This window comes from Sitodiplosis mosellana, unplaced genomic scaffold (genome assembly GCF_009176505.1).
Source record: "Sitodiplosis mosellana isolate CC-2019 unplaced genomic scaffold, AAFC_SMos_1.0 Smas_scaffold_6166, whole genome shotgun sequence".
NCBI classification, from domain to species: Eukaryota; Metazoa; Arthropoda; class Insecta; order Diptera; family Cecidomyiidae; genus Sitodiplosis; species Sitodiplosis mosellana.
The window spans coordinates 6,497,940-6,519,106 of NW_022601407.1; the positions used below are offsets into that span (position 1 = coordinate 6,497,940).

The window sequence follows — 21,167 nt, forward strand, 5'->3', positions numbered from 1 at the left end:
CTCTGGCTTGTTTTCTAATTGTTTTTAAGTGCATGGATTTTGATGACGCACACATTTCTCAGTTGCATTCGAATGCATGGCGCGTGCGCGGGCCTATCAAAGATCTCAATTTCTTCGAGTGGTTTGCACTTGCGCGCACAGTTGCACGCACGTAATCAGAACGGCCTTGTTAACGACGAATGTTCAATTGAATGGGATTGAAACAAAAATCAAAATTGATTTCTGTTCCAATTCAATCAATTGCTTTTTAATTGATGCTTAATATGGGGACACAGCCGTCGATATATCTGGGCTCGATGCGGCAACGTCATTTTTTATGTTTATCCATCGCCAAAGCAATTGATTATCATTTAAATATATGACTCTTAACATCAATCGTCCATGTTTCGATGGTTTTAAATGGTTTTAATTTATTTTATTTTTTTGCTTTTAGTTCTTCTTTTAATTCCGTTTCTGACCAAACCCGTACACCCATGCACATTACATACACAATTCAATAGGTTTTTAATGATTTTTTATATTCATTTCAATTTACAATTGAATGTCCGAGAATGAAAACGCAACTTCTATTCACAACACATATAAGTGAAACAAAAATAAAAAATTTATTGAAATGAAACAACACAATCGAATTTTTTCAAAGTGTAACAACAAAAAAGATTTTTTTAAACTGTAACATCGGTATGTTGTTACACTTACTACATACCGATGTTACACTTTAAAAAAATCTTTTTTGTTGTTACACTTTGAAAAAATTCGATTGTGTTGTTTCATTTCAATAAATTTTTTATCTTTGTTTCACTTATATGTGTTGTGAATAGAAGTTGCGTTTTCATTCTCGGACATTCAATTATACGTACAATCGCTCAAGTCAATAGAGAGAAAAAACCATCAGCGTCAAGTCGAAAGTTGAAGTACAGTTTTTGGAGCGGCATTGTTTGTAAAATGGTGACGACGTGCAACGATTTTGAAATGAGCATTTCCAACCGAAGAATTCTTTGTGTGTCGTGCTATTGTTATTCCGACTGAAATCATTGACTGCAAATAGTGAATCGATTTGTGTTGTTGTTGCTCGTTGCCGTTGTTGTTTTGGTCTCATTTGCCGATGAATGCAACTCTTTACGTGCACTTTTATTCATATTGGTTCGGGTGGATTTTCCTGGTGTGGTCGGAACGTGTTACGTTTTTCAAAGTGAGTCAACGGAAGCGCATCAGAGGAATGTATCGAAACGCGTAAATGAAAAACCGAAAAAAAACAGCATCGAGCAAACACAAAAAAGCAAAGAGTATGCGCGCGCTCGCTCTCATTGTGCACTACATATTTATCTGCATCAGCAGCATCAGCATCAGCAGCATCAGCATCAACAGCAGCAGCAATAGCAATAGCAGTGTCGACACATTTTATTAATAGACACATCGAAATGCGATAGCAATCTCTTTTTCTCTCTCATTCACTTCGCATAGGTAAATGAACGCACAAACGATCCGAGATATCTCAGATGAGCGCATTTTCCTCCGTAGGAAATAAACTAACGACAGGAAATATCTTTTGATATCAATAATGTGTGTGTGTGTGGTTTTTTCTTTAAATTTCATTCGTGTTTTTTTTCATGTTTCGCTTGTAAAAAGAGAATTTGTTCGAATTCACCGTTGCTGTTGTGCCTATTAAAAAATGCCTTCGGCACTCTTTCGTTCTGCATCTTCTAGCAGAAAGCCGCACTCGCTCGCTCGCTCGATGTTTTTCAATAAATTGCTCAATTAGCTAAATGTGTAACCAATTCTGGTGGAGATTATGCCCGAACCCGATGCTCAACGAGCACAATAAATATATATATTTATGTATATATATTGGAAACAGGAAAACACAAATTCAATCAACGCTCCTTTTTTTTCAGCCGCAACCAAACGAAAAGAAGTGAAATGTTTTCTGGACGCGCGCAAAGTATAATTTAAGTGAAAATAACATTGATGAAGACGAGCCAGACGACGACGATTCGACAAAAGAGGAATTTCACACGATTCCGTTCCACGAGCGGGTGCACCGTTTTTTTTCTTCGCTTTTTGTTTTGCCTCGCATGGCCGTTGCATTCCATGAGCAAAAGTGACTCGAGAACACACACATTATCTGTCTTCCTCTGTGTGTGTGTGTGCCTCGATGCCAGAGAGAGAAAACAATTTTCGCCTCAAAATGGAGAAGAAAAAAAAACAACAAATTATTCATTTTAACGAGAAGGTCTGCGTGGTCTTAAACAATCAGGCCATCTGAAATGTGTATGTGCGACTGATCGTGTGCGTACACTGTGATGTACGCGATTATCTCTACTTCTTCTTCGTTGCGATTTTTTTTTCTCCAATGCATTGTTTTTGTTGTTGCTGCGTTTTTTGTGAGTTTATGCGTGAATTTGCACATGAAAAGAAAAAGAATGTGCGTTTCCATTGTATGGCATTTTTTCCGCATTCATTTGGCAAATACATGCTGCGCAATCAGCGTATATGGATACATACTCAATTGCTGCTGCTGCTGCTGCTGCTTCTGCTGCTGGTGGTGGTGTTGTTGTTGCTTCGCATTGCTGCTGTGGCACACTGATTGATCGTGTGCGCAGATCGCACACACATTTTTCCATTAACTCTTCAATGTACACATTTTTTAGAATACACACATACATTCTACAGAGATACATGCCGTAAAATGGCATGAAATTAATTTATGTAGAAAGAGCAGTGGAGAAATTGAAATAAATGCGCAGGATGAAAGATTGAAATGTGCAAAATAGAAAAGGAATTTATTTGGATAAAGAGAAAAATTACTTTATTGAATATTGAAGTCGATCTCTTAGATGAGTTCAATCTTCTCTATTACAACAATTTCAGTGGAATTTTAGTTTCAAGTGGTCCCACATTATGTAGATTGAACCATTTTTTGGCTGGTTTCAACTGTCCACTTGGAATGTGTGGATTCATAACTTTTATAAATAAACCGATGCTGTGTGTCAAAAGTGTATTTCATGGTCCAACTTTGTTGAGTTTTTTCCACTTTTTGACTGGTGGTGCTTCGTTTTCGGGCCAAGTCTCCTTAACAAAGAGACGTTTGTCAATTGGTAATTCATCAAATGAATGTTTTTGAGGATCAATTGGTCCACAAAGACCCTTATACTCCATACTGTGGCCAAGTACGCCACATTTGCTTTGTGCTTTACCCTTTTCATAAACCTGGGCCGTATTCGTAATATTATCTCTTACTATTGAACGAGCAAAATTGCATGTCATATAACTGCAGAACACTTTCTTCTTTATTAATTTGCCGGCCGAATTAACATCGTCAGCCATAAGCTCATCTCTAACAATAGAACAGCCCATAGAGAAATTATCTTCTATCATCAATGTAGCATAATTTTCTACTGTACTTGGAAAGATTTGTTTCTTTGCCAAATCTCTGCTAGTCGGAAAATTCTGCATCCAGCTAGCTGTGTTCTGGGGATAATTGTTGCATTGAGCTCGCCAACCATTGTGAACTATTTCATTAATCACTTCTTTGACTGTATAATGAGCACTTCGGCATACTACACCAAGATTTTGGCCAGCAAATTTTTTAAATGCCGTTCGATGGCATTTGTCGGGTTTCATTGTACATCTGACCGCATGATTCAATGAAATCATTTCATCTTCGTCACTCCATATCTGTGGGACGATGACAACGAAATTTAAGATAATTCTTAAGAATATTTTGATATTTGCATGTTTCACTCACAGTTTCTATCATTTTAGCAGCCTCCACATCTTTGAATGGTCCGATTTTTTGGCTGTCATAGGTTACTTTACCGCGAGCATGATCACTGCGTGCATTATTGACCAATTCAAGGATAAGTTTGCGATCATCATCACTCAGTGGCTCATGCCTCGGATTCAGTCTACATGCTTTTCCAAATTTCTGCCATCATAGAAAACGTTAAATGTTACTAAATTAATTGAATATCACTCAAATGTCAGACACTTACCGTCTTATTGTTACACATTGTATGTTTAATCCCGTTTTCGCAAGTCAATCCCTTATTACAGTAATATGTTAAATCCTTTTTCGTTATTTTTTCATCTAAGTTGTTTTTTTTAAAGGAACGATAAACGTTAACTTTGCATACGATCGTCGATCAACTCAATAATTGAAGTTATACACAAATATCATATCTTTAGTTTAATCACCCGGCTTCAGAAGCTCTGAGTTTAAAACTTGGCTTGAATTCCTATTTTTGTTTGATACTATATTCAAAACGCATATTTTAAAAGATATAAACTTACTCTCTGAAGTGCAGCCTAAACATTTTGCTATTAGTTCCCTTAGGCGGGCCTCAACTGAAACCATTGCTACAAGAACTAATAATGGAAAAGAAGAAATATTTTCTATATTTCAAAGGAACAAAGAATTGCTTGAAAAATACAGAGAAACATTTTTAAATGAAGCGAAAAGTCGCACTCAAAAACTTACCGAATAAGAACGTGATCGTTTTTAGTAGCATCGTGTTGTTGTCACTCACTTGATTCACTTTTTGAAGCAGATTAGATGTTACAACGTCTTTTATAAGCCAAAATATGCAAAACTGTAACAACTTTGTAATTCAAATTTGTTAGTGCAGAACTGGAATTTTCACTCCCATTCAGCGCCGTACCGTGAAAAAAATTCAGATGGGGCTCAGTCACGGCTATTTCTTCCAAAAATGGTGAATGCGTGAAATTCAGAAAATTCCAGATCGGGCTCAGCCCCAGATGCTTGTATGGACGGTACGGCGCTGCTCTCATTTATATTCTTTCTTCCAAATGTGCCAACCCAAATTCGACGGTTATCCGAATGAAATTTTATGAAAATAATGGCATTTAGACCAAATCCCTTAAAGTAGTTCGATCAATAATCTACTATATTGGAGTCATTTTTGTGGCGTCTCCACTCTCATTTAACGTCCATAGAAGCTTACTTGTCAAAGTGCAAACATCAATGCATACATATGAAAGTGGAGGAAATGACGCCAAGCTGCGCGAGGTTATTTGACCTAATAAAAATGAAAATATTTTAAAAAAATTGGAATTTTATACTACAAATGCGTTCAATTAAGACATGAAAGAACTTGTTAGAAATTTTGCCCTAAGATTACGTTCCTTGCTTCTTTCAATGTAGTGTTCATGGTTTTTTTTGGATGCGTTCATTTGTTATTTGTTCTGATTTAACTGTACTGAAACATTGATTCAATATATTTGATGCTATGCCCTATGAACTTGTTCTGAGCATCCAACAAGTTTTTTATCCATTCAATTTATCACGTGGTTTGCTCTGAATTTTGCATGGCTCACATTTTTTGCTTTCCATTTTTTTGGCTTACATTTTCATAGAACTACTTACCAATTCAAATCTAACATTTTTCGCTCGGAATTCGCCACATCAAGATCACAAAACCAAACAATTTTCGCTGACATTTTGTTTCTGGTCTCGAAAATTGCGATCGATGAATATCAATGAGAATTCCTTCGTACACGGATTAACAGTATGCGGAGACGAAATGCAAATAATATATATTTGCTTTGTGGTGACGGAGTCACGGAGATCTGCATGGATTTTTTTTTCTTGGATTTTACGTACTTTCACATTGATATCAACTATCAATTTTTTGGTAAGAACAAAAGGAGGACGGTGCAAAATTATGAACATTAATATGCTGCCAAGTCAATTTGTTCGTTTTTTTTTTAAAGATACAACAAGTTGTGACGATTTTTTTTGAATTTTATGGATGTTAATTTTATTTTGATCCCTTATGCGAGATCTGCCTTCTCTATTATTAATTTAAAAAGAAAAAAGAAAACAACATTCAACGTAAATTAGTACTGAATGTGAAGTTTTAGCTTCAGCTTCAGCACCATTTTCTGTGATTGCATTTATTCAGTTATTATAGACGAATTCACATAGAGCGTCAACAAATGGACAACTTTCATTTGGAATGCATAGATTCATAATTTCTATAAATAAACCATGGAAAGTGTATTTCAATTTGTTTGTTAATTTGGTCCAGCTTTGTTGAGGTTCTTCCATTTTTTGACTGGTGGTACTTCCTTTTTGGGCCAAGCCTCCTTAACAAAGAATTTTTTTTTCAATTGGCAATTGTTCAAATGAATGTTTTTGAGGATCAATTGGTCCACAAAGACCCTTATATTTGCTACTGTGACGGCTGAGTATGCCACATTTGCTTTGTGGTTTACCCTTCTCAAAAACCATGGACGTTCCACTATTGAACGAGCATAATTGCATGTCATTAAACTGCAGAACATTCTTATCTTTATTTTTTTGCCATTACTTGTTTTGGCGTCAGCCATATACTCATATCTAACAATGGCACAGCCCGTGGAAAAATTATCTTCTATCATCAATGTAGCATAATGTCCTACATCATTTGGATTGATTCCGCTCTTATTCAGATCGTGAGTTGTCGGATAATTCTGCATCCAGTGAGCTGTGTTTGGAGGATATTTGTTGCGTTCAGCACACGCCAACCATTTTCGACAACTTTATTAATCACTTCTCCGACTGTATAATGAGCGCCACTTTGGCATACTAAACCAAGATTTTGGCCAGCAAATTTTTTAAATGCCGTTCGACGGCATACATCATGTTTCAGTAGACATCCAACCGCATGATTCATTGCAATCATTTCATCTTCGTCACTCCATGTCTGCGAGACGATGACAATAAGATTTATGATTTAAGAAAATTCCCAAGAATATTTTGCTTTACTTACAGTTTCTATCATTTTAGCAGCCTTCACACCTTTGAATGGTCCAATTTCTTCACCACTGCGTGCGTTATTGACGAATTTAAGAATAAATTCTCGATAATCATCACTCAATATCATACATTCAGGCTTCTCTCTGCATGCTTTACCAAATTTCTGTCATGAGAGAAAGGTTCGATGTTACTAAAAATCAATTGAATATAACATTTAAATGTCAGCCACTCACCGTCTCATTTTTGCACAAGGTATGTTTAACGCCATTTCCGCAGGACCAATCCTTTTGACAGTAATATTCAAAGTCCACTATTGTCATTTTTGATGGTTGGCAACCATTGTATGCCCATATAGATTTCTATTTGTTTGGGTTGCTGATTTTAGTTCTGTTGTTGCAATGCCTCCAGATGCCGATGGTGTATATTTGGCTTAATGTGGCACATTTAACTGTCGGGTTTTCGATCGTGTTGTTGCGGTGGCAGTTCTTGTTTGGCCAAAATGGATATACAAGCAACGATAAACGTACATAAGAACTAATCAAAAGGGTGGGATTTTGACTTAAATTTGTCAATGACAAATCTCCTTTCTCGCCCACTAAATTAGTGCGTACCACTACGTTAGTCAGAGACACTCACACCTCTTTCTGATTAGAATTCTACTTTTTTTCCATCGATTTTCAATGTGGTGTTTCAACATTAAATTTGTTTTCGACGATGATTTTTCGAAAAAATGCAGTCTCTTTCGGAGAATAAGTGCTTTTATTGTAGAAAACATGTAGACTTACATCCTCAACAACCCGTGAAACATGATTTGAATCGATGTCCTAGGCCGGCCTCAACTGAAACCATTGCTAGAAGAACTGATCATGGAAAAAAAGAAGAGAGAAATATTTTTTTTCATTTCAAATGAACAAAGAATTGCTTGAAAACTTTAGAAAAGATGATAGACGGAAACAATTTTGAATTAAACGAAAAGTCCCAATCAAAAAACTTACCAAATAGAATGATGATCGTTTTTAGTAGAATCATGATGTTGTCACTCGACTGATTCACTTTTTGAAGTGGATTGTTATTTTGTAATTCAAATTGTTCACAGCAGATCCCTTTTCAAATCCCTCAAATTTGACTGAAAACATCTGGAAGAAAATATTAACTTTGTACTGTAGATGCGTCGAATAAAGATTTATTCAATTTATTACGTGATGTGCTTTGAATTTTGTATGGCTTACATTTTTTTTCACATCTTTTAGCCGTTTCACATTCATAGCATTACTTACCAATTCAAATTTAACATTTTTCCCTTGGAATTCACCACAAATCGAAACATTTCTCTCTATTCTCAAAGATTGCTCCCAATGAATATGCATGAGAATTCCTTCGTACATATGAATTGCAAATAATATATTAGCTTTGTGGTGACAAAAATCTGCATGGACATTTTTTTTTTGAATTTTCACGTACTTTCAAAACCATATGTTCGATGTTTCGTCAAAAACAAAATCATAACGATTATCGTCATAAACTAAGACGTCACAAAATAATTCAAGCAAACATTATGGATATATTAAATGATGAGCCCACTATGAATGTTCATTGTGCAAACATATACGATTTTCCAATGGAATGAATACATTCCTGTCCATTTTTCTTTCTCGCGTCCTTTTTCTTAGTTTGACATCCACTCCGATGAGTTGCGGTCAAAGGAGTAGAAAGAAGAGAAGAAAAAGGGAGAAAAAAAGAAATAATTTTATGGTATTTGCTTTATAACTGTAGACGTTGTATTTGCCAGTACAGTCAGTCGATGGTGCGTTGGCCACAACCCGTTGTGTGCAACGGATACTCACGGCATAAGCACATATTAGTGTCGATCGCCTTTGATCGAATGAAAGACTTAATAACTAGCCAACACTTCTTATTTATCGCGATTCAATTTTATTATTTTATAATCGAACAAATACATGAAAATACCATCAACGTCATTTTTTCTCTTCTCATACTGTTATGCGTCCCTCTCTCTCTCTCTCTCTCTCTCTCTCTCCCTCTCTCTCGATTGTGGTGTGGATTTACAATTGCATTTTTTGTTCAATCATCACCAGCGAAATATATATATTTATTGGTTGTGCTCATTCATTGAGAAAAACTATTGCATTTTTTGCGTCGCGCATCAATTTCGTTTTCAGTGTATGAACCAGTGCGTCTGGTTCGCTACATTGATCGTATGCTTCTTGATTTCTTTGTACTGTTGCCACTGTGTTCGCCGTTCGTAGTCAATTTCAAGTAATATTCATAATTTACTCCATTTCGTTGAATTGACTGGTGCGAATGACGTAAAATAACACTTTCTGGACTTGTGATGCTCGTGGTTTTCATTTAAGTTGCAATAATATGGACGAGGTCATCGCCATTCCACCATATTCAAATGTGGCGATCGCTACAACGCTGATCTCATTGGCTGTGAATATATAAATTGCACTAGCAATAAGTAGGCTGTTTGAAATATTTAGCATCAAATGCAGACGCAAAGTGAAAAAAACGCACGTAAAAAAAATCCATTTCATTTGATCAATGTGACAAGCCAAGCGTCTCTCTTATCAAGAAAATGTTCATTATTTTTTTCCCTTCTTTATTCGTTACTCGTTGTTTGCCAGTATAGTCGCCTTACAATAAACACAAAAGTTTTCACAGCCACGATTCGATGCATTTCGCTGGCCACTGATTCATTTCACAAAAATTGAATGGGAATGACGACAATGAAACGTGATGTCATCACGAAATTGAAATGAAAAACTTCTTTTATCTCTTTGTTAACGCATTTCATTTCTATTGACAACAACAACGACAACGACGACGACGATGATGATGATAATCGAGTTGTATTTTTTATGATTCAACAGAAAATTCTTTTTCAAATGCTTTCCGCTTTCTTTCGAAAACCACAGCTTTTTGTGTGTGTGTGTGTGTGCCTCTGTTAAATGACCGCTTGATTACTCGCTTATTCATTTCTATCTGCTGCATCACTACGATGTCAAAAGTTAATTATCTCCTATTTTATACGTTCCAAACTGGCAAACAACGCACACACTAACTATTTTATACCGAAGAAGAAAAGTAGACGAATGAGAAAAAAAAATCAGAAGCTATTTAGCATATTATCATTAAACAGCAATTCCATTTCATTTCCATTTCACTTGGCGATTAGTGAGCGAGCACGAGAGAGAGTGTGTGTGCAGCTTAGAATTCCATCGTATCGTGATTATTTTTCAAGCGCTGGTTTTTCTTCTCTTTACACACACACACAAACGCACACGCGTCGGGAATTGTTCTGGCGTAACGGATGCAGATTTCGTGCCCCGCACAACTCATATTCAAATTTTATTCGATGCATTCGATTCGCAAACGGCACACACAACTGATTACCATTTCCATTGAGTTGTCAGATGCATTGTGATTCAGATGATGTGCACAAATACATCCATTAGGTGATTACCTTCTTTTTTTCCCGTTCTCTCTCACTCTCTCTCTCTCTCTCTCTCTCTCTCTCTCTCGCTCTCGCTCTCTGTGTGTATGCGCAAATACGTTGCACATTACTTAATTTATATAAGTGCTAATAAATTTGAGAAACAACAACGAGGGGGAAAAAACAACAGCAAACAATAATAGCAAGAGAATGTTTTGCCATTTTTTTTGAGCTGTCGCTGTTGACTCTCTGCACAGCACTCATAAAATGCAGCCAACGCTGCATGAAAATGTAGTAAATTTTCTCTCTTGCTTCTCTCTCTCTCTTTCTCTCTCTCTCTCTCTCTCTCTCTCTCTCTCTCTCTCTCTCGTAACTGTAAATTGGCATTGTTTTTCGTGTGTGTGTGTCTTGGGCTTTCAAAATTAAATGCCATATTTACAATGCAGAACGGGAATGAAGAGAGAGAGAAAAAAGTGCACACAAAAATACATTCGGTTTTGTGTGTATCCAGATCATAAATTTTGGCCGCTTATGAAAAACTGCCACTATGGAATGCGGTGCGCGGCGCAGTGCGGCGCGTTCACCAATTTCAATCAACTTGTTTCGAACTATATGTTGAAAATTATAATCGCAAGACGAAGGAAAAAAAAAAACAAATAAATAAAATTCTCGGATGCAGAACGAAACAAACGAAGAAATTATTTACAAATTTACGTTTACCACATTCAGTTGTTGGCTCCAACATTCAAAATATTCGTCTGCTCACAGAAATGTTGAACGTTTCTCAGAAGCAATGAGAAATAAAAACGCAACACAAATATTTTGGGCTGTCCCAAAATGATGAATTATTATGATTTTCTCTCTTAATCGCCACGCATAACATTTTCATTCGTTGTTGGATTTATTACCGCCGCTGTATTTATATTGTTTAATCAACATATACCGGGACTAAAGCATAGCCGGGCTTGAAATGATGGCAAACAGCACGGAAAGTGTTATTCTACAGCATTTCAAATGTCTTCTTGCCTGGTTATTTATTGCGACGATGGTGGATGAACACCATTTCATCTGAGATGGGAAAAAATACCAGACATTTTCTATTCAAACGAATCAGAAAATGAAGAGAAAAAAAATCATCCCATAGAGAAAATGGAAAATAAAAGTGAACTTTTCGGTAGCACCGACCGAATCCTGTTCCGGAGAATGAAATTGTGTCTGGATTTCGTATTTAACACGTGCACTGCGTGACACTGTGTCGGATACGGTATATAAAAAAAACACACACGCTTATCTATCGCTCGCTATACAGGAAGCGATAGTGTTTGATGAAAACACTCATCACCAAATTCGATTCATCTTCTCTGGCCTCACACCGACTCTCATTCAAATTGATTTGCTAATCGGACGGAATTAAAAATTAGTAGTTCACAGGGAAATGCCGGCTGTTATCAAGAACGAGATAAAAAAAAAACAAATAGAACCGAGAATATATCGCCTGTTTTTGACATTCTCATCATTTAAAAAAGACTAAACAAATATTCCCATTAGCTTTTTTTGTTATTGTTTAGAGAATTAATCGGGTTTCTTTCATTTTCTTTGGAAATTAGCTTAACTTTTAGCTTTTCTCTCTTTTCTGTACAAAAAAAACTTGAATTTTATCTACTTTCCAATATTTTTGCTCCGAAAAAGTGTTATTTTGATATATTTTTTTCGATGAAAAGTTACGTTGTGTTCATTCGTTGAACAAATTATGAACATTTTCTATTTTTTTACCATGTTTTCCCCATTTTTTTTTTATTCTTCTTCCCCATTTTTCTACACTTTCGTTCTCGTTTTACGTCATTTCTCTTGATGTCTAACGAGAAAACTCTTAATTTTATTAATACACGAGTTCAAACGCACAAACAATGTAGAAGCGTCCAATATTCTTGTGCGATTTTTTATAATTTGCGTCGCCTGTCTTCTCTGCTTCTCTATGGATGTTGAGCAAGTGCTGTCGTGTGTCGTGTGTCGTGTGTCGTATGTTAATGAAAGTCTCTCCCATGGGAAAAATATATGTATCAACTCGGTGTGTGTGTGTGTTTTCTTCATCGTATTTTGAATTGTGCGACGAATACACACCACATTTGAATGCTAAAATGGAGTCTAAGTCTATTGAGCTGCCGTATAATTTTGCCCGCAGCCGTGCCGTCGCTCCAGATTTGATTGGAAACGCAATAAAGAAAACCAATATAAAAATATCTCTCGGTGTATGCTGTTGGTGGACGCACCTTTCAGAATTTCACCGTTTGCATTTCTCGCTCTTTCTCCATCTCTCTCCGTCTCCGTGCAAATGCATTTGTCGCACATGTTTTCAAAAGACCATGCACAATCTGTTTATATGCATTAATGGTTAAAAATGGTAATTGAGCGGCTGTGATTCAGTTTTATGTTTCCCAATTGAACACGAAACCGGTAAACTGAGGCAGGCGCTCGCCCGCTTGCTCACATACGTAGCACGGTGTTATTGTTTTTCGGTACAAATTAATTGTGAACATATGTCAAAATGGTGAGCTGCTACGAATGTAAACATGCCAATAACCGGCGGCAATTTAATATGGTTATAGCTTTTCCATCTTGTTTCTTGTTGTTATTATTGTTGGTGTTTTTCTATATGTGTCTCTCGATATGTGCGGGATGAATATCTGTATAAAAAAAAACGAACAAAACAAAATATGAATATAAACAAGAAGACGAAAAGCGCCGCACACGTGTAACATTTGATTTCACTTGATTCCGAAATTGTAATGCAACAAGCACATCAGAGAGAATAACGAGTGCACACCGCACATGCCATTTGAAATTAGAATGGTACATGCACATACACACTTACGCGAACACGGCGAAACGCATGTTTCACATTTGGCCTGCGGGTACAAATTTGATGTTTTGCCATATAATTCCATTGGTTTGCTCTGTGGCACACATGCGTATCGTTTGAGGCCGTCGTAAATTGAGTCTCGACTTCCCGCAAACGTTTTTTTCTCTTATTCTTTCGAATCGGCGCGCAATTCAGTCGATTAACACTCGCTATTGATGATTGATCGATTGTTTGTTACCAACCTCTTTTCCGACCAGAAAAGTTCATTCACAACGTTTTTTCGTCTCTCTCTCTCTCTCTCTCTCTCTCTCTCTCTCTCCCTCCCTCTCTCTGTCGGCTGGAATGGGTTCCAAAAATACCCGAACCATATAAATAGAAAGCGATATTTATTTACTGTTTGTGTATGTGTTCAAGTAAACCGAAGCAAATTCGGCAATATCTCGACGCCAGTTCAAAAATCGAACGAACAACATTAGAGACATTCACGTTATCACACTTCGAACAACATTCATCTTATCAATTTTTTGTGTCAGAACGGCATTTTATTTCTAGAGATATCACTCGGTGTGACACAGTGTAAAGCCTTGGGTAGATTTATGTGAGCGCAGAAATGACATAGACAAAATGATGTACTACGTTCAATATACCTACCTGCGAGAGGATTTATATACGAAAATTGAAATGCCACAACCAATTGAGGTTATCTTTTAATTCGTTTGACAATTTTTTTTTTAAATTGTATGTGTTTAATCCGGTGTTTGTGATGTTTCAAGGTGTTTTGTCAAATGTGTGACGCTATCAAATGGGCTCTAGAGTGTTCGGTTTTAATCATAATTTTCTTTTTATTTGTTTGTTTATTACTCATCGCCTTTTTTTGCCTACTTTTTTTTTAATGTGTACATTCTTCTTTTTCCCTCCTTATCTTAGATTGGAAGAGTAAATGCCGCCGCATGTAACACGTAAATGGAGACGAGAATTTTGTTGTTGATAAACAGCGTTGAGCGAAAGTTTAGGAATTTATCGTGAGCAAAATACTGGAGAAAAATCGTCAATTGATTTACAACAAGTGATCAAATCTACGAATTTTTGTGTATTGTGTGTGTTTACAGAGAGTCGTCACATCGAATATAATTTACCCGATTGCATCGCATTAATTCAATGCCCAGAATCGATGTGAACGGTGTCGATTGTCGGAATGACAAAATTCCATCGAAAGGTTTCATCAAAACATTGAATGGGATTTTGGACAAAAGTCCACGGAATTCGTATCAAAATTTGGAAATTGCCGCCGAATCATCGACGACAGAAGGACGATATCATTCGCCAAAAGTGTTTGCCGCCGATTCAATAACCGTTAATGCACCGGCAAAAGATGTGCTTGGCCCAAAATTCGATAATTTTTCGCGAAATCTGATGCAAACGATCGCAATGCCGGCCGAAAGTACAGTATTGACAAAGATCAATGGAACAACGATGGCGAATGGCAGTGCCAACGGTCATTTGGTGAATGGTATAAATGGTAATGGTGGCCTGCCAAAATTACAACCATTATCCGCGTGCTATGATCGTTATCCAAAGCCCGGTTCATACGGTAGCCTACAGGTGTACCCAATGAATGGTATCAATTCGGAGATAAACAATGCCAAAGAGAATTTTTGTGACAATCAACCCATTGAGGATGAAATCACAAGAGGCGAACAAGATCGATTGGAGGAGATATTGAAAATGTGCGCCGATTTTGAGCGACAAAATCAAAATGTACAATCATCACCGATCGTACAGAATCGTATCAAAACCAATGGTTCATTGCCACGAGAGAAAAAGTCACCGCTTAGTCCTGAGCATATCGGCGGAGGAACGGTCAATGTCTTTTTTCCGCCCAGCCCAGGCGATTTTCGTCAAGTCAATGCTAATCAACCATCTTCACCTCATACACCGCACAAATCAAATACCGGCTATGAAAATGTGAAACTATTTGCCGGCCGTAAAACCGAACTCTCTTCGTCATCTAGTCGATTCGCCGAGAATAAATCGGAATTGAGTCCATTGCATTTGACCAATGGCAATTCAATGAATGGCTATGAAAATGTCATGTCACCGATTAAATCGCCCGTTGGTTATGTGCCACAGAGCCCAAGAACACGGATCAAAACCTGTTGTATGTCACCAAAAAAGGAGCTCACATCCACTCCAATTCAACGTAAGACTGATTATGATCTTCTGGTTCAATCATTTGAGGAAAAATTGCGCAGTGAAATCCAACAGTTACGTGACAACAATCGCAGTATTGACAACCAAATTAGTCAGAATACGCGACAAATCAACCAAAAACATGAACCAGCACCAATACCACCACCAAAACCACGGCCACAACTGCAGCAGTCGCAGTCACAGTCGCAGTCACAGTCACAGTCACAGCCACAGCCACAACCGTCACAACAAAATCAAATGGCAACGGCTAACCACACACAACATCAATACGTCAATGTGAATGCAAACCGATCGACGAATTTACAAGAGGGCATCTATGGCTCGCTCACCAATAAACACAAAAGCAATAACCATTTAACCGTAAATATTAAGAAAAACTTAGACGACAAACAAATTACTCAACTGAAGAAACAACAAGTTGATGTTGTGCGAAAGGCACGTGAGCTCAAGCAACAAATTGCCGAACTGCAACGGCAAGAGGAAGAGGTTTTGAGAGAGGTATGCATGTATAATACACATCACATACATTTTGACAATTTTTTTTAATGCCATTTTTCTCGTTACTTTCAGTTGGATTTGGAAAAGGCTCTGGTTTCGGCCGAATTATCAACCGAACAAACGCAGCTCATTGAGATGGATAAGAATTTGGCTGCACTACAAGCCAAAATTCACCGGTTAGAAGCACAACGGAATGCAAATCGTGTTTTACAAGAGACACAGCAAAATAAATTAAAGCAATCGATTGACATGAAACAGAATCAAGTCGAAGGGTGAGTTTGAGTGTTCTATTACCTTTTTTTCTAAATACGGAATTTTTGGGTAGTTTTGAATGTAAATTTAGTATTTTTATTCGGAATTAATCTACTGAAGAATTTAAAAATTTGTTTTCAAATGTGTCTATCAGAAAAAGATCCATCAACTAATTAAATTTTCCTTTGCAGATTGAAGAAGCTAATAACGGAGAATGACGCCGACACCGACTTAAAAGACGATTTAAACGCAACGATTGAGCTGCTGGAGAATGATACAAAAACGTTTGAGGATCTAGAATTTCAGTATTTGGAGGAGGAAACGGAATGGTTGGCCTACCGTGAGGATTTGCACACTGAGCAAAAGACTTTAACGCGGCGAATCAGTGAGAAGCGAAAGCATATTCAGGCCTTAGAAATGCAGGGTATTGATAATCAGAATGCAGCATGTGCTGATACGAAAAATATCGAAAAAGATTTGCGATCGATGTTGCGTGAGCTGGAAAAGTATCGCGAAGAGTTGAAAACGATCGATGTTCTGCTGTACGAATTGTCTGGGGAAAAGAATACACAATCCGATTCGGACGAAGATTTGTCGGTTGCGATTCCTGCAGCAAAACGCCCAACCAATGACATCATGTCACAGTCTCTGTTCGGGTCTCAGGAGATTTTCGGCACAAAAAAGCCGCCCGCAAACGATTTAATGTCGAAAAGTGTCAATGAGAATTTATTTTCAAATAAAATCGAAACACTATCATCATTCACCGATCAGCCACTGGCCAAAGCCGAAAAAGAGAGTGACACACACTATGAAAATATCTACGACGTTGAAAACCGGAACAGCGTTTCATCGGAAAAATCAAATAAATCATCGTTGGATCAGCGAATTAGTGAAAGTGCACCAGAGATCGAAAGTGAACCGGTCACACCAAGCGATAGCAGTCCAAAGGCTGATGAAGAAATGTCAGATCCACTACAAAAGTTAAAATATAATTTATCACCACCATTCGATCATAAAGTACCAAAACAGTCAACGGATCCGAATGCAAAGCAGACAAATTTAAATCTATCCATCGAAAGTGATGATTTCGAGGTGAATCCATTGGAGAAACGTGTTCCATCGCAGGATGATATCGATCGAATTTGCAAGGTTACCACCAATGCGCCGATCTCAACGCAGGGTGCCAGTTTTAAAGTGATCGAAAGTATTAAGGAAATCGAACGAAATCGTCAACTGTTGCTCACCCAACAAGGTAATTATTGGTCGTAATGTGCGCAGTGCGCGCCACTCATTTGCATTTATTTATGCGACTGATGGGTGTGAATAATGTGTGCAATTAAACGAAAAATCGATGTTGTTTCTTTTCTAAAAAAAAAAAAAAACAACCATGTGCATTCCAATATTCCGTATATAGGTTCCCATGTGATCGAGCATGAACGGCAGAAAATGAGCGAATTGAAGAAAAAAAGCCATGACGAGGCTCGTGCACAATACCTTCAACTGCAAAACTATAACGAAGACAGGTAATTGACGACAACATAATTTGCATATACTTTAAAAGCACACAAGAAATGGAAAATATTAAGATGAAAAAAAAACAAAGAAAGAAAAATCAAAACACATCATCAGCTGGAGGGGGCTTGCCCTTTCTGACATTTTCGTCATCTTGACTCTCGCGCGAGAATGAGAAGAGAACGAGAAAATAAACGGCCGAAGCAAAATACAAGCGGAAAGCAAGAAATGGCTGTGATTCATCATGTTATTGATGAATTGCTGTTAAAACGATTTGTAGGCAATAAATAAACTCATGGAAATTGCTTCATTATGCAATCGTCGTGGTTTTTTTGTTGTTTTGTTTTCTTCTCTGCTTTCAGTTTATCTATGAATTACTGTTGCTGATAAAAATCGGTCGGGTTCGAAGAAAGTGCCGACCAAAGCAAATGCGCGCTGTATCGACAGAAACCAGTTCATTACAGTCTACTTTGAGCATGTACTCGCGCTCGTCGAGAGTCAAATCGATCGGTGTACGCAAAACAACACACACACACGCACACCCGACTGGACTCGACACAGACACAGACGTATGCGTTTTTTGTTGCTTGTGTTCGTGTGTGTGTGTGTAAAACCGATGCACAGAGCAATTAAGTGCGATTGCGAAGGCACACACTCACTTGGCATTTCGTTGCCCTTTTCATTATATAGTTCAGTGCTTAGTGGCGAATTATTAGTCATTCGATGATCGTTTGTGAACATAAAAACAAGTGTTACTTTTTTCAATCGAAAACATTGTATCAACTCCATTATCTTTCGGGGTTTTTGTTGCAAAATTTTACACACTAAAACATGAGTTCGATGCGAATGAAGCGTTTGATTTGTGGGTAATTTCGATTCTGTCTATTGGATTTGAATAAGTTATTTTGTTGGCCATGTTTTCGTGAGGTGTTGAATCGTTTGGCATTTTTGTTTTTCGCGCTGTGCTGATATGCTAAAAGGAATGGGCCATTAATATTTATCCGCCTCTTTTTGTTTCTTTCTCTCGATTGTTGTTTTTACAGATACAAAAATGGTTCCGTGGATAATGTAAACAATATAAAATGTGATGCGGAGAGAAAGGCTGAAACAAATGGAAAACCATCAAATTACGCCGTGGCTCAGCTCCGTGAAAATGTTCTCCATAGTCCGGTAAGTAGCAAAACAATAATTAAAACGCGTATTTTCATTTTAAACAACATTATCACTATTGTTTTGGGATCCAAATTTGACGGATTTTTTGTTTTGTTTTGTCGTTCAATTTTCGGCTTTTGTCGATCAACGGCGATTTTGTGCACACATATAACCTAGATAAAAACCAATGAACAAATGAAAAACACAACGAATAATGTGCTAATGAGTTCAAATCGATTAGATTATGTTCGACCGGCCAAAAATGCGAGCAAAAAAATTAAAACCGAACAACAACAATGGGAAAAGCAAGTGTGAGCAAACAAAAACGGTTGCGGTTAAATCAATCAAACCTCACCGTAACATGTTTATTTGTGTATTGTTTGAGTGTGAAAAATCATTTCCTGTGTCGAAAAACATGCGCATCTGAACGTGATTCGATCTGCTCGGAAAAATATTTTTTTGTCATATTTTTTCGAATTTTCTTTTCTTTTTTTTTAATTTTCCGGTTCATTTGTTATTCGTTCCCAAAGGATCGGTTGTCAAGTTGAAATGTGTTGTCGCGAGCTGTTAAAATGCCCGTGAATTCGTTTAATTTGTAAATAATTATGGTCTTCACGCCAACGATTAAACCGAATAATCGAAAAAAATATGATGTAGATTGAGCGACGCAGGCCTTTTAAAATCGATCACACAGCGTCGTGTTTGAACACACATTTTTCGTTTGCTTCATTTTATATCGTTGTTGAACAAACGCTAATGTCCGACCGTTCATCATGCTGTGCCAAACAACTGAGAAAAACAATTTGCTTGTTTCACATTAATAATGATGGCAATAAACGTGTGTATTTTGTCACTTTTCGGTGTTTTTCATGAGTGGCTCACAAAAGTGAGCCTGAACTGTGGCCCGTTCATTTCGCCAAGTCGTTTTCATATTGTATTCATATTTAGTCTTTTTTCGCGTGTTTCTCTCTCTCCTATGATCTCTTTCTCATTCTCACGCTTCTGGTTCTGATTTTAACTCTTTCTTCCTCTCACTCTCTGTTCCTATTACTCTCCGATCTCTCGCGCACGATCATTGTTTTCCTCCTTTTATTCCGTTCGCCGTGGATCAATAATACATTTTGGTTGGCTTGGGAAACGCTAGAGAGGGAAAACAAAATGTTAATTCGAAAATTCCCCGCTAAATTGTTGACAATGAACAAATAGCATGCTCACATGCGCATCGCGTGCGCGCACAAGTTTTATAAATAATCCGAAGACATGCAAAGGGAATCCTACAGACAGCGCGGATCCTGTGCACAACTTTCGTACGCTTCTTCTTCTTCTTCTTCTTCTTATTCATGCAAGCTACTCGAATTGTAGACTCTCGCTCATGCTTTGTTGTGTCGATTGCGAACATCGAACGTTGTGATACGCGCCCCTCAAAATTGTTCAAACCCGTGGAATTCAGTCCTTTCGCAAACGTACACACGATCACGAGTGTTTTCTTCTTGTTCTGGTGTCAAAGCGCGTACAATTTGTGTGTGGTTTTGCGTAGTATATCGAAGTCTTTACATTTAAAAGCAAAAATCGTTTATTCAAGAAAATATCAATCGCACGGTAGAAACGGTCAATTGTAATTGGCGGAAATTGAGTGAGAATAACAATAAAACGGCAAAACCAACACGTTTTCGTAATTAAACTTTGAAACCGCGAACAAATTAGACTAGAAAACGTAATTGGAATTTTAGTAATTGTGTGCAATTTCGCGTGAATTTTGATCGGTTTAAGAGCTTTCTAATGGCTGTTTGGATGAGATATGCGCATCGACGGCGATCAACGTCGAAAAGTAATCAAGATTATTGCAAGGTAAATACAATGGATTTTGACTCAAGATCAAAGATTTTTCACACTCTCAAACAGGAACTGGCGCTTTTATGATCTGATGCATCCGATTGTCGAATGAAAACCGACCAACTGGTGATATCGTTAAAGACAGACCGAATGGCTCATATTCTTCCAAATCCGTATTATATCATCGTCATTTGGCCCCTGTTTTGCCTCACCTTCTAGTCGCTCACGGTGTGAATCAATTCAAAATTCCTTTTTTTTCGCAATATTCCGTCGCTATTTCCCGCAAATTTCCAACGGTATCTTAATTCTTTCTCGGCCAAAACACACTTGTTTCGCATCATTCATTTCCACTTTGGAATTTCTCTCGACACAAAATCATTATTTATGGGTTTTAAACGGCGCCAAACATAGAGAAATATCTCAATTTCCGATTATTCATGTGGGAAATTAAAAATTTTCTCCGAAATTAATGCGCTAGTCGTCATTTGTTAGTTTTTTTTTGTTTGAAAATGGATTGGAAAATCTGCATGCGACAGTTCACTAAGTGGTTTTTCCTAAAGAAAAAAAAAAACGATTTTGCCAGAAAAATGAGAGAGAGAGAAATATCGACATCTGACCATATCGCGCGCTGT

At 37.4% G+C, this 21,167-nt stretch overlaps 2 protein-coding genes and 1 long non-coding RNA gene across 15 annotated transcripts in view; 1 reads left to right on the forward strand and 2 right to left on the reverse strand.

The window, feature by feature from the left end:
- The window catches only part of LOC129574951 (pleckstrin homology-like domain family B member 2), a 31,233-nt gene that overhangs the window by 7,683 nt on the left and 2,383 nt on the right, over positions 1-21,167 (forward strand). For 4 of the 13 annotated variants that reach the window (XM_055457653.1, XM_055457651.1, XM_055457648.1 and 1 more), the window contains 6 exons: positions 14,005-14,099; positions 14,187-15,786; positions 15,859-16,058; positions 16,230-17,290; positions 17,453-17,561; positions 18,594-18,720. In XM_055457653.1, the coding sequence (XP_055313628.1) occupies positions 14,236-15,786; positions 15,859-16,058; positions 16,230-17,290; positions 17,453-17,561; positions 18,594-18,720 (3,048 nt within the window). In that variant the 5' untranslated portion in view covers positions 14,005-14,099; positions 14,187-14,235. Of the gene's footprint in view, positions 1-433; positions 501-13,610; positions 13,777-14,004; positions 15,787-15,858; positions 16,059-16,229; positions 17,291-17,452; positions 17,562-18,593; positions 18,721-21,167 lie in introns of those variants that run through there. The other 9 variants (XM_055457640.1, XM_055457641.1, XM_055457647.1 and 6 more) reach the window with 4 other exon arrangements.
- On the reverse strand, positions 3,004-4,340 carry LOC129575130 (uncharacterized). The gene is made up of 4 exons (XM_055458064.1): positions 4,294-4,340; positions 3,996-4,090; positions 3,749-3,928; positions 3,004-3,678 (listed from the first exon to the last, which is right to left on the reverse strand). The coding sequence occupies exons 2-4, from the start codon at positions 4,011-4,013 to the stop codon at positions 3,004-3,006; spliced, it is 873 nt and encodes a 290-aa protein (XP_055314039.1). The 5' UTR covers positions 4,014-4,090; positions 4,294-4,340.
- LOC129574959 (uncharacterized) lies at positions 6,488-7,226 on the reverse strand. The gene is made up of 3 exons (XR_008688745.1): positions 6,994-7,226; positions 6,774-6,923; positions 6,488-6,707 (listed from the first exon to the last, which is right to left on the reverse strand). It is a non-coding gene; the product is annotated as an uncharacterized LOC129574959 (long non-coding RNA).